Here is a 13,175-nt window from a genome sequence, read left to right as displayed (position 1 = left end):
ACCTCTGCCGATGTATCCAACTGCGCTCAGCGAAGCAGTTTATTAGATGTTTATATCAAAATATTTTTATTTTCATAAATAAAAATTCAGGAATTTTTAAATGAAATTTTGTTTTAAACTGATTTGAGGATTAATTATTATATGTTAATTATGTATGATTACTGTTAATATGGTGTTTACACGTCACAGCTAAACTTTGTTGTTGTTTTAACTAGCTTTAATGTAAATTCTGCATGTAGTTAGCATGCATTTGGCTTGGTATATATATGAGTAAAAACAAGGAAGATCCAAATTTTATTGTTGTTGAGTTTAATAGCGGTTTGGTATTTTAACATTAAGATAATATTCAACACAAAAAGCCTTTTTAGAAAGTCACTTTATTTTGAAACAATGAAAAAAACTTATTTATAGCAAAACAATAACCAAAACATGATTAAAAAATTATTCAACACAAAAATCGTTTTTTAGAAAATCACTTCATTTTGAAACAAAAAAACCAAAAAATATTTATAACAATACACTAAACCAAAAAATTTGTAAGGGTTTCCCGGAACCTAGTGTCTCATCTACTTCTGCTGGTAGTCACAGGCTCAACAAAAATGGGGAAAAAATTATTAAAAATTTTCTTATTGATACTATCTTTTGATTGTAAGAAGCTTCTGTCCAAGTTTGGTAAAAATCCAGAATGGTTTTGGTTTATGAATCTAATAAATGTTTTAAAAACTTTAACTACAGACTGTATGTAATGTTAACAGGAAGAAAAACTAAGTCCATTTATAAGTAATATACGGAAAAACAGGAAATATATTTTTACAAAATTTCCTTCTAGATACTAGCTTTTGATCATAAACAAGTTTCTGTCCAAGTTTGATAGTTTAAGAAAGTTATTAAAATTTTAAAAACTTTAACCACAGAGTGAATATTTGTGGATCAGGTTGCCGACTCTGCCGCTGACGACGGAATGTAGGATCACTATATCTCGCTTTAGCGACAAAAGTCGCAGGCTCGACAAAAACGATTGATAAATTATTTAACACAAAACCAATAAAAAGGGTGCTAACGTGTAGGGTACCAACAGACCCAGGATGCTAACGTGTAGGGTGCGAACGTGAATGGGAGCGAACATGTTTTTGCTGAACAGCCCCGATTCGTGTTGAGTTGTCTCATCTTCAAATCTCTGACCCAATTCATTTATCATACAAAAGGAGGTTGTGACGCTGTGGTTTATTGGTTATCACTGGTTATTCTACGCGTATTGACTTTTTAACGAGTTTTTAAGTATTTTAGGATGCTGAGGATGAATTTGAGCAAAATGACCCTTTTAATTTTTATACCACCCCGCACCCTCACCGACACCGTTTTCGTGCGACTTAACTCCAAATGCTTGTGACACTTTTGTTCTCAAGTCTACAAGTCAAGCAAACTTTTAAAATAAAACCCAGGAAGGGTTTTCACTCATGATACTAACATAAACAAAAACATTTCGTATCAATTATTCCCGCAAAAACAAAATACTTCCTTCCACACGTGCGCATTAATGACTTCCGGTGTGAAAGAAAATGGATGTTGATTAACAGATGAAACTGTTTATGTTTATTCGACTATACAATTTATAGCTTGCATCCCAAGATTTGCAGAAGTAATCGATTGCTAAGACCAACATGTGATTTCTGTAAAATGTCATGTACACGAATAAGTCATGTCCTCTTTGGAAAGTTCACCTAGCAATAGTCTGAACAGATCTGTAACAGGGTTGGGATCTCCTTCTCCAAAATCATATGACTATTTACTCAAGTTTTTGTTAGTTGGAGACAGTGACGTTGGAAAAGAAGAATTAATTACTGGGTTAGATGATGGTGCTACTGAATCTCCATATGGCGTTTCAACTTGTGGTAAGAAATCAAATCAAATATGCCACATGTATTGAAGTTGAAAAGGTTGGGAGAATCCTCATAAATGGGTACTATCCCCATACACCTTATCGCTATTTGTCTTCCATTACTGGACATCACAAAGGTTCCAGTAAAATCTTGACGTCACAATAGAAAATATCTTGATGCCACAATACACCTTATCGATATTTGTCCGCCATTACTGGACATCACACAGGTTCCCGTAAAATTTTGACGTCACATTAAAAAATATCTGACGCCACAATGGAAAAGTGATTGTTGTATGACGTCAAAAGTTCAAGCAGGACAGATTCTCGGGTCAGCTGGGAATAGCGATAAGGTGTATGGATAAGTGATTGTTGTACAAAATGTATGATGTCAAAAGTTCAAGCGGCGCAGATTTCCAAATAGCGATAAGGTGTATGTTTGGGTATTATATCCAAAATTGGGTATCAAATTACAGTGATAAAAAATCAAATTTTGTTCTTCATCATAAAAGCTGTCATGGCGCAAATATTCATATAAATGGCAACATTTTTCCCAGTAAGAACATAGTTCAAATGAGAACTTAATACAAAGATAATGGCCTCCAAAAATCCTGCATTTTGAAGGCTGTTAACTTTTATCCTGATTATATTTCAGTCATGGTGTCATTAGGCAAAATGTTGTCCTTTACCCGAGTGTTTGCTCCATGACAGAAAATATTTTTAATCCAAAGTTTATATTTTTAACACTGAAAATTGATACCCGGTTTGTGGTATAAAATACCCATAAATGATCATGAGGATCCTTCCCAACCTGTTGAAACTGTATTTTTTCCATGGATAGTACAAGTACTTGTCAAAATTATTATGATGTCTTATTTTGAATTTTTTGCTGTGACGCCTTTCTTAGACGTCATAAAGCCAAAGCCATTTTTTCGTCTGGACTTTTTAAGAGAGAATTTTCCTTGTGTGCTTGTTGGTTCAAAATATTTTCAGAAATATCCCAAAGTAGGGATAAAATAAGTCCATTTGAAATGTGTAATGACCTACATGAACTTCATTTTTGTCTCGCCTTGACGGAATCAAAAAGCGAGACATAGGTATGCTGTTTCCAGCGGCGGCGTCAACAATGTATTAGTTTGTGATAAGGTCTAGTTCATGGTGAACCACTAGTGGTAGGTCAATGATATTTGGTATGCAGTTGTATTAGCATTGGCACAGCTCATTACCATGGAGATTATTTGGCCCCACCCACTCAGTCAAGGTCTATTGACTTTGAAACTTTGCTTAGTTTACATGTATTAGTTTGTGATTAGGTCAGTTTATGGGAACCACTAGTGGTAGGTCAATGATATTTGGTATGCACTAAGTTGTATAAGCATTGGCATATCTCATTTCCATGGAGATTATTTGGCCCCGCCCCCTCATTCATGGTCTATTGACTTTGAAACTTTTGCTTAGTTTTCATGTATTAGTTTGTGATTAGGTCAGTTTAACATGTTTAAGGGGAACCGTTAGTGGTAGATCAGTGATAATTAGTATGCAGTTGTATAAGCATTAGCACATCTCATTTCCATGGAGAATATTTGGTCCTTACCCCTCAGTCATGGTCTATTGACTTTGAAAATTTTGCTTAGTTTACATGTATTAGTTTGTGATTAGGTCAGTTTAAGATGAACCACTAATGTTAAGTCAATGATATTCGGTATGCAAATGTATTGGCATTTGCAAGTTTAATTTCATTTCCATGGAGATATATAACCCCACCCCCTAATTATGGTTCATTGACTTTGAAACTTTTACATAGTTTGCAAGTTAATGTTTGTGTTTAGGTTTGTTTAAAGGGAACGACTTATGAAAAGTCGATGGTATTTGGTTTGCAGTTGTATTAGCATTGGCACATCTCATTTCCATGGAGATTGTTTAGCCCTGTACCTCCAGTCATGGTTTATTGACTTTGAATATTTGCATAACTTACATGTTAAAGTATTGCTATTTTAATTTCAACATTTGCATAATCAAAATAACAAACAGGCGAGACATATCTCTGTGTTAACAGTTTATTAAAATGGTCACCCTGATTTCCCAAGATCCTTCACTTTTTGGTGAGTTTAAAAATTAAAATACCAAACAAGGTAAAATTTGATGGACTGAAATTTCTGGAACGTTTGATTTATTTTGTCTGGAAATTTGGGTCTTTCTAATTTTATGGAGTTTGGTATTTTATACTCTCCCAAAGTAAGAACCAAATTTCCGGATAATATAAATCAAAGAGAGCAATAAAACATGCCCCTGAATTTACTAAATACAGAATCTAAAAACTTTATAGGGCCAAATTAAAATCTTAAGTCCCACCATGACGATAATTGCTGGTACTGTTAGATGTCGAGTGATATATATTTATAGAATCATTTTAATTTCCAGAAAGGAGAGGAGTAAATTTCTGCCTCAAAATAATAATCAATCCATTCTCAAAAGAATAAATAAAATTGAGAATGGAAATGGGGAATGTGTCAAAGAGACAACAACCCGACCATAGAGCAAACCATACATAATACATCATTTGACTACTAAGTTTGTATTTTCCCACTAATATTTAACTCTTGTTCATTTTATTTCAATTTGTCTTCAAATGCTTACAATGCAGAGAAACACTGCTTTTTGTTCAGATTTGATAAATCCATTTGATACTTTTACAGACAGACCACCTTATTGCATATTTCAGGAATAGATTACAAGACAACAACCATACTTCTTGATGGCAAGAGAGTAAAATTACAGTTATGGTAAGATACATATGATTAAAGCAAGTATTTCCTGAATGGTCAACTACTTACATGTACACAAAAGATGCAGACAAAATTACTCCTTTATTACTTTTCTAAGTGACTGCTGGTGATATGAAGTGATAAAGTATTTTTATTTCATATTCGTCAGGAGTTACATGTACAGTGTACATGTGCATTAGATATTGTTTACTTCATTCAGAATAATGAAGAGTTTAGGATTCCTGTACCGCCAACCTCAATAGGATGTAATTTATTCGTTCTTCAAAATCACTTAGAAGCAACAAATAAGCAAACGATGTGCATCAATGGTACATCAATCCAGCAACATAAATTATCAAAAGACAACCAAAATGACTAAAATGAGATTAGGAGTATACAACTGCATATGTCAATGAGGTAAAAACCCAACAATGCAAACAACCAAAGGATTCTAGAGATCATCATGGAGTCTTCTATGTAAAAATAAGAAGATGTGGTATGATTGTTATTCATGTTTATGCATTTTATTTTTAGGGTATGGCTAATGTATTTTAATCTTATTGCTACTATAAATTACAAAACAAATATAAATCCTAAAATACCAGCAAAGGTTGTGTGGCCTGCATTTTCTTCATGATCATTTCTCATATTAATTTTCAGGGATACTTCAGGCCAAGGAAGATTCTGTACAATATTTAGGTCATATTCCAGAGGAGCTCAGGTAAATCTATTTAAGGAAAACTCTGACATTTGAATAAATGTAAATATCATATACATAATTGGCTTTTTCAGAATGTTTAAAAAGGATTATTGGTAATTTCATTATTCTTACGTTCTGTTTAGTTGACAAACTTAAAACTAATGTTTTGGTGTACACTTTGAAAATATTACCCAGATTGCATTAGATTCTGAAATTACTAATTAGAATATACATGTAGTCTATGATATCATTGAGGAATCCACTCTTACTCTGGCTTAATAACATAACGGATTCATGAAGCATTGTGACATTAGAACTGTATCAGAAATACAGAAATTTGAATGTTTTCAATGAAAATGAATGAGTTTAGATATATGAAAAGAAAATTAAAATTTTACCGTTATCATCATAGTCTTGCAAGAAAAATATCCACAAGTCATGAATAGTCCATTTTATAAACTTATAATTTCAAGCTATTTGTGAGAAGAGCTACTGCTTTGTTGAACATTTAAAACCAGAGATTATAATGATCACTGAAAAATACCTCTTATGTTAAATATTTCAGGGTATCCTGTTGGTATATGACATTACAAACAAATGGTCATTTGATGGAATGGACCGCTGGATTAAAGAGGTCAATGAGGTGAGATCAATTTATTACCAAACCTTATTGGCAATATTACACACATGAAGATTTTGTCATATTTTCATAATTAATCATGTTGATGGTTTCTATGGTGTGTGTTGAAATGTTAAGACATCTAAAAGTCAACTTTAATTTATATTTTAATTTATGAACCAAATAAAAAAAAAATTGTGGAGCAGCCCTGGGAAATGTAGTGTGATGGTAGCAGCACTATACAGTTCTTTTATTTTGTGTTTTACTTATATGAAATACAGTTCAGAAAGGTAAAAGGGGATGTTTATTCAAAAATACAACCGCTGGGGATAATACCTCCACATATATTTGGGCCACAAACTTTTAAAATTTGAAATTCTCTTTTACTCTTAAAAAGCCCCCATTCCATTTGTTCTATTCCCTTTCCTTTAAAAATTTCAACGGAAAACACTCAGTCATTTTGTACCTGTACCAAGTCTCTGAACAATGTGTTGTTCATTGTTGATTGTCTTTGTGTATTTATTGTTTTCAGAGGTATTGGATGTTTATCACTGTTTATTGTTGTTGTTAGTTGTACGGTTAAATATTTTTGGTGATTCCTAATATCCCTTTATTCATTATCCGAATTATGAAATATAATTTGTAGAAAACTAAATTATAAATATAAATGTTTTTACTTTTTAGCATGCACCGGGAGTTCCTAAAATCTTAGTTGGAAATCGTTTACATTTGGCCTACAAGAGACAAGTTAGTGAGGCAGCTGCTGAGGCCTATGCCTTGAGAAATGATATGGCATTCTTTGAAGTCAGTCCACTCTGTGATTTTAATGTGACAGAATCTTATGCTGAGTTGTCCAGGCTGGCATTGAAAAGAAATGGGGTCAGCAGATCATGGGGACATAATAAAGGTAACAAATAATTCTGGACTTTTACACTGCTTAACAAACAATTCTGGACTTTTACACTGCTTAACAAACACTTCTGGACTTTTACACTGCTTAACAAACAATTCTGGACTTTTACAGTGCTGAACAAATAATTCTGGACTTTTACACTGCTTAACAAACAATTCTGGACTTTTACACTACTTAACTAACAATTCTGGACTTTTACACTGCTTAACAAACAATTCTGGACTTTTACACTGCTTAACAAACAATTCTGGATTTTAACACTGCTTAACAAACAATTTTGGACTTTTACACTGCTTAACAAACAATTCTGGACTTTTACACTGCTTAACAAACAATTCTGGACTTTAACACTGCTTAACAAACAATTCTTGATTTTAAACTGCTTAAACAGTGCTTATTAACAAACAATTCTGGACTTTAACACTGCTTAAGGATGTACTTAGGTGAAAATAAAAAAATCTAGAATTTAAAATTGATACTTTAAGTCAGAAGAGCATTAGTTAAGGAACAAAATAAGCTAAAAATATTGATAGGTTATAGAGCTCCTTTTCGAGATATTTAATTTTTAAAAAAAGGTGAGAAAAGGCTGACTCGGACTTTTACCTTAGATTTGCATTGGTATTATTTGGGTCTCAAATCGTAAGAAAAGAAATCTAGAATCTGCTTAAATTTTGGTAAATGACCTTTAATGAGCTATTGAAGTCATATGAAAATATGAAAAGAAAAATGGTTGTTATGAGGCAAAATATTTTACCCTGTATTGTAGGAAAAAATCCAAGGAGTCCGAACATCTTACAAAAATTCCTAAACCTGACCTAAGTACATCCTTAACAAACAATTCTGAACTTTTACAGTGCTTAACAAACAATTCTGGACTTTAACAGTGCATAAGCTTAAATGTCCATAACATGTGTTAACATAGGCATGGAGATTTAGGGTATGTAGGAAGACAGGAAATACAACTATATTTTAGGGACCAGAAAAAAAAGATGATGATGATGGATGGCTGCTTAATGTCCAGCGGCAAATTAATATGCACATTCAGGACAAGAACTTGTTAATGTAATATGAATATTAACCCTGCTTTGTACTAGACTGACATTCTCAGCCAGATTTTTAGTCCCTACCGACGAAGTCGAAGGGGACTTTAGTTTTGCACTCTGTCTGTCTGTCTGTCTGTCCATCCGTCAGTCCGGCAAATCAGTTTTCCACGCTTTTGTTCTTTGTGCTTGAAGATATTAATTTGATATTTGGTATATTGTTTTATCATGACACGTTACAGATCAAGTTCGAATTTTGTGCAGAGTTATGGTCCTTGGACTTAGAAAATTCACTCAAATATTCAGTTTTCTGCGTCATGCTTGAAGATATTGATTTAATAATTGGTACATTGTTTTATCATGACAAGTTACAGACCAAGTTCGAATTTTGTTCCGGTCTGATGATTATGTGCAAAGTTATGGTCCTTGGACTTAAAAAATTCACTTAAATAATCAAAAAATATTTGAATAAACCAAAAAAGGACCAAAAAAGTATAGCCAGAAAAGTCTGACAAGGAATCATTTAACATTCTATTACAGTTATTCTTTATTTCTTCTATTGCAGTGCTAAGTTTACAGGAGTTGGCCTGTCACACAATTGTTTCCAGTACAACTATCTATGGCATAGACAATCTTCCTTTACCGCAGACTCTGAAATCTCACCTCAAATCATATGCATTGACAAATAAAACCCGTGCACGCATGCTCAGTTTTATACACAGAGACAAGAGCAAGAAACCAAAATACTTAAATCCCAGCGACTCTCCACCTATGAACTGTCGGAAAAGTTGTTGTATTAGCTAGCAATTCAGGATGGTTGTTATCTAAATGATGATGCGAGGAGTTTGGATAATCCAAGTGCTGTGTGAAGGCAGTGTTTTGAATCAATTGGGAGATAGTAGTGTTCTTGGAGTTTGCTTGGTTGGTTAAAGTTTTCTATGGAAATAATATCACTTGCTAATCTGGCAAGGTTTAAAAACTGTCTCATAATGTTTTACTTTATAATGGTTAAGATATTTGGGTTTTCTACAATGAAAATTATTATTTTTGTCACTCAAAACATAAGGACATATTTTAAAATCCAAATTCATTGAAAAGAAGTAGCTAAAATATATTATTCTCTACTTCCTTAAGTTTTATTTTCATCACAAAAAAGTGATCAACACATTTTCTTTGGCCTTTTCATATTGCACATAAATTTTTAAAGAAATAAAGGTTAATGTTGTTTAGTTAATTTATCAAAAGAATTGTTAAAGTTAAATGGTAATTTCAAAATAAACAATGAGACAAAATAACATATGAATATTTAGTGGTTATGTTTCCATGGTATATTTCAACTGAGTGTATATTGTTTTATGAACTTTACATATGTTTGAATGATGTTAAGGGATGATTGTACAGTTGTATATTAGTTTTGATATTGGTGCAATTGTAGGTAAAATAAAATTGTTGCATAATGTTCAGCTGATATCTTGTTGATCAGTATACATCAGAATATAGTCAGACCTTTATATAAACAATGCCCTCTACTCCACCCAAAGTAAAGTTTTTTTTTTACAGTAATTGCTATATAAGGTGCTTGGTATGACAGGTTTTACTATATTTAAACAATATCACCAAAATAAAAATGTCAATCAATGCTATAATCTCACTCATTGTGTGTTACAAATATTTTGGATATTTATACTGTGTTTTTTTTCATGCCATAGAAAATCTTATAACATTTATAAAACATAAAGCATCTTACCAGCTGATCCAAATGACATTTTACTATTGTCCTTGCATTGTATATAAGAAAATGTTTCTATGACGATGTACTTCATGCGAGTGCCAAAAAAAGATGATAAATATTGTCTTCATGGGAAAAATAGAAATTGGGTCACTGAAAATGGATCTTTAATTTCTTTAATAATGGAAGATGTTGGCATTAAAGTACCTTTTGGTTCAAAAGCAATTTCCGTAGGAGTGGCTGTAAAAAAGAAATAAAATAAATACTGTTTAAAACTTGCTAATGTTAAGGCAATTCTATAGATGTATCTAGTTTTTCAAAAAAGAAAATTGTTGTGATTAGATATGTTTTTGATAAGGCCTCTTCCTTGTAAATGAAATTATATAAGTTTAACCCTTTCTGCATCATTTTTAAAACAAATATGTGCCATAAACATATGAGTGTTGTTTTTACTTAAAACGAAGGATTACCTGGTTGTACAGCAAACTAATTTCTGTTAAAAATTTGAATATAAACAATCAGGGATTGACTGTTTAAAGATGGTTAACTCATAAATTTTTATATGAACATGTTTTTTTGTTGTATGTATATTTTGTACCAAATGACATACACTATTCAAAGTTTATATTTTTTGTACAGAGAAAAGACATTTGTACATATAGAATTTGATGTTGTATTTATTATCAATCTGATGGAGATGCAGATCCTGTGTCCAGGCTTGGCTTTCAAAGATCAGACAATGATCCATTCTACTTTCTGTTTTCAAGACCTTTTAGGATCTACTTTCAGTTTTAAAGATCTTTCTGGAACTACTTTCTGTTTTAAAGACCTTTCGGGATCTACTTTAAGTTTTAAAGACCTTTCAGGATCTACTTTCTGTTTAAAGATCTTTCAGGATCTACTTTCTGTTTTAAAGACCTTTCAGGATCTATATTCCATTTTAAAGATCTTTTAGGATCTACTTTCTGTTTAAAGACCTTTCAGTGTGGATCTACTTTCTGTTTTAAAGACCTTTCAGGATCTACTTTCTGTTTTAAAGACCTTTCAGGATCTACATTCTGTTTTAAAGACCTTTCAGTATCCTCTGGTTTCGATGAAATGATACAAAAACCATTAAAAATTTAACGACTAAAATTTCATTAGCTATTGACCAGAACAGAAAGAAAATCGAAGCATTGTCAGATCCCTGTAATCAAAGAGAGGACACATGATCACATGATCTGTTTTAGAATCAGATTGTATTTATGATATGTGTCATATGGTTGTGCTGTATTGTGATTATGTTAAAATTGACTAGTCAAACATATTTTGTAGGTTTCATAGTTCAAAACTTTTATACTGTTAATATTACATGAATAATGAATTATAAAGTTGTCAGTTACTTGTCACTTGATGTTATAATCAGTATTTGAAATTTAGTATATTCTGTATGTAATTTTAAAATGTATTCAAAATTATTGATAATGTGCCATTATTTTTCTGTCACAAGTTATTCCATATTTTAGATATAATGCCAGTAACTGTCAAAAATATTCATAATTAAGTATATAATATAGTATTACCTTTAAAGATACTTTAAAACTGACGAAAACAATGCTGAACTAAAACTGTATTCATGCATCAACATTTAGAGTATAATGCCAGTAACTAAAATATTTTCTAAAAATAAGGATACAATTACATTAACTGTCAAAAATATTCAAAGCTAAGGAATAAAGATTCATTCAAGCTATATAGATTATTATGTTCACAATATTTATAAAACCACAAATTCCTTTTCTATAAGGAGACAGGTCCTTTTATAGTCTAAATTATTGAAATTTAAAAGATTTATCTCACCTGTTAGTTTTTCATTCAATAGGTGTTACAAATCATTATCAGGAATATACTCTAATGATCAAACGTAGGAATTACTGTGGATTCATTTATTTCCGTGGATTAAGGAACAATTTCCTGGATATTTGATTTCTTGGTTATGACAAAATCTACATTCAAGTCTATGTCAAATTTGTAGTTTTGTTAAATAATTAAATTTTTGGTTCTCCTGTACCAACGATTTCCATGAAAACCAAATAATAATGATTCTACAGTAAATACCTCTTTTTGTTTCTTGTGCAATTGCTGTCTTAAGCTGAAATATGGACATTTTGTCAGTGGTTTATACTCTTATGCAATTTATATATGAGACAATTACCAATGTAAACAAAGACTCATGGTCTTGAAGTTTCAGGTAACATTTTTCTAAGGTATGTTTTATCTAAAATTAAATTATTATGATGGCATTTATTAAATCTGCATTATAAACTTTGTAATTTACCTGTCTTTGTCTCTTGAGTTTTTAGCTAAAAGTTAGCTCACTTTTTGTTCTTATAAAATCCTATCATAATTAAGCATTAGAAACTTGTATCAATGGAGATTATAATTTGTAAAATTGTGTATAAAGTGCACATGTGTCCCAGAAGTAGTGACTGAAAAATAATACAGCTAATTGCAATTACAAATTTTATTTTTAAAATCAGCCTTCTCCACTGTAATGAAGGATACATTTTCTGTAAACTCTTTGAACTTTGCCATAATTGCCTGTAGAAATTATATTCAATATTGGCTCTACCAGCTGCTTTTACCAACGAAAATACAAGATAGCATTTTACAGTAATATTTCACACTACTTCTTCATTGATAGGACTTATTAAGAAAAGATATCCATTAAATATTCTTTCTTTTTGTCCCCTTTAAAGATTTTATTATTTATTGAATTAGTCCACTTAAAATCATACATCAGGCATTACTAACAGTGAAAAATACATTCTAATGGTGTCTCTAGTCATTGCAAATTTAGAAACATCAAATATGTACTGAAAGTATAAAATTAACATAGGTGATGATCAGAATTTAAATTAGAAACTACTAGGATATATATCTTTATTCTCAAACAGCTAATGCATAACGTCGGTACAGAATCAAAACAGCTTTGAAATCACAGCATCTGTTAAATATGTTATTTCTTAAGATATGTACATTTTTTGTCCATGCATATTGTATGGTATCATTTCTTAGAAATTTTGGTGACTGACATAACTTGTATTTTCTATTACAGATTTTATACTGTTTGAGTCCTAAGACTTTCTGTTAATTGATGCTGATGTACAGTAATATGTATATATTTAATACATGTAAAATGCATGTAACTTAGATCTGCCAAAAACATCAAATGTTTGTAATGGCATTAAAAATAAATAGAATCTCATTTACTGTTTGTCTTTCTTTCTGAACAGGTTCATATATTTTTTTCTCTAATTTTCATGCTATTTTCACATTTCTAGATCGGTGTTAGACAAATATTTCTCATCTTTATATATATATATATATAGGAAACTTTGTGACTCGGAAAATGATTGGTCGAAATTTAATTATGACATCAAATTTTCTTGGTTTCTACTGAATTTCCTATTGTGACGTCATGAAAAAAGGCAACCATGCCTGATGACATCACATTTAAAGAACACAACTTTCTGCAAATCTATGAAAAG

At 31.4% G+C, this 13,175-nt stretch overlaps 2 protein-coding genes across 4 annotated transcripts in view; one reads left to right on the top strand and one right to left on the bottom strand.

The window, feature by feature from the left end:
* LOC127709899 (uncharacterized) overlaps positions 1 to 1,521 on the bottom strand; it is a 32,488-nt gene extending 30,967 nt beyond the window's left edge. For both annotated transcript variants that reach the window (XM_052215583.1, XM_052215584.1), the window contains exon 1: positions 1,469 to 1,521. The gene's annotated coding sequence lies outside the window, so the exon portion shown is untranslated. The remainder of the gene's footprint in view (positions 1 to 1,468) is intronic.
* Positions 1,522 to 1,547: 26 nt separating this feature from the next.
* Positions 1,548 to 12,897, top strand: LOC127709929 (ras-related protein Rab-40B-like). Of its 2 annotated transcripts, XR_007985856.1 has the most exons (7): positions 1,548 to 1,892; positions 4,602 to 4,662; positions 5,305 to 5,365; positions 5,910 to 5,987; positions 6,648 to 6,870; positions 8,482 to 10,463; positions 10,495 to 12,897. XR_007985856.1 is itself a non-coding variant. In XM_052215635.1 (6 exons), exons 1-6 carry the CDS (start codon positions 1,700 to 1,702, stop codon positions 8,718 to 8,720), a joined length of 855 nt encoding a protein of 284 aa, XP_052071595.1. In that variant the 5' UTR covers positions 1,548 to 1,699; the 3' UTR covers positions 8,721 to 12,897. The 2 variants fall into 2 exon arrangements, 1 of the variants encoding a protein (XP_052071595.1); XM_052215635.1 differs by having other exon boundaries at positions 8,482 to 12,897.
* Positions 12,898 to 13,175: the final 278 nt, after the last annotated feature.

This window comes from Mytilus californianus, unplaced genomic scaffold (assembly GCF_021869535.1).
Source record: "Mytilus californianus isolate M0D057914Y unplaced genomic scaffold, xbMytCali1.0.p SCAF_7, whole genome shotgun sequence".
Lineage (NCBI taxonomy): Eukaryota > Metazoa > Mollusca > Bivalvia > Mytilida > Mytilidae > Mytilus > Mytilus californianus.
This window is presented reverse-complemented; position numbering and strand designations above follow the sequence as displayed.

Coding starts and splice junctions, on each gene's coding strand:
- LOC127709929 (XM_052215635.1), top strand. CDS start 1,700: ATGTCCTCTTTGGAAAGTTCACCTAGCAATAGTCTGAACAGATCTGTA. Junction 5,988..6,647: donor GGATTAAAGAGGTCAATGAG/GTGAGATCAATT, acceptor TTTACTTTTTAG/CATGCACCGGGAGTTCCTAA. Junction 6,871..8,481: donor ATCATGGGGACATAATAAAG/GTAACAAATAAT, acceptor CTTCTATTGCAG/TGCTAAGTTTACAGGAGTTG.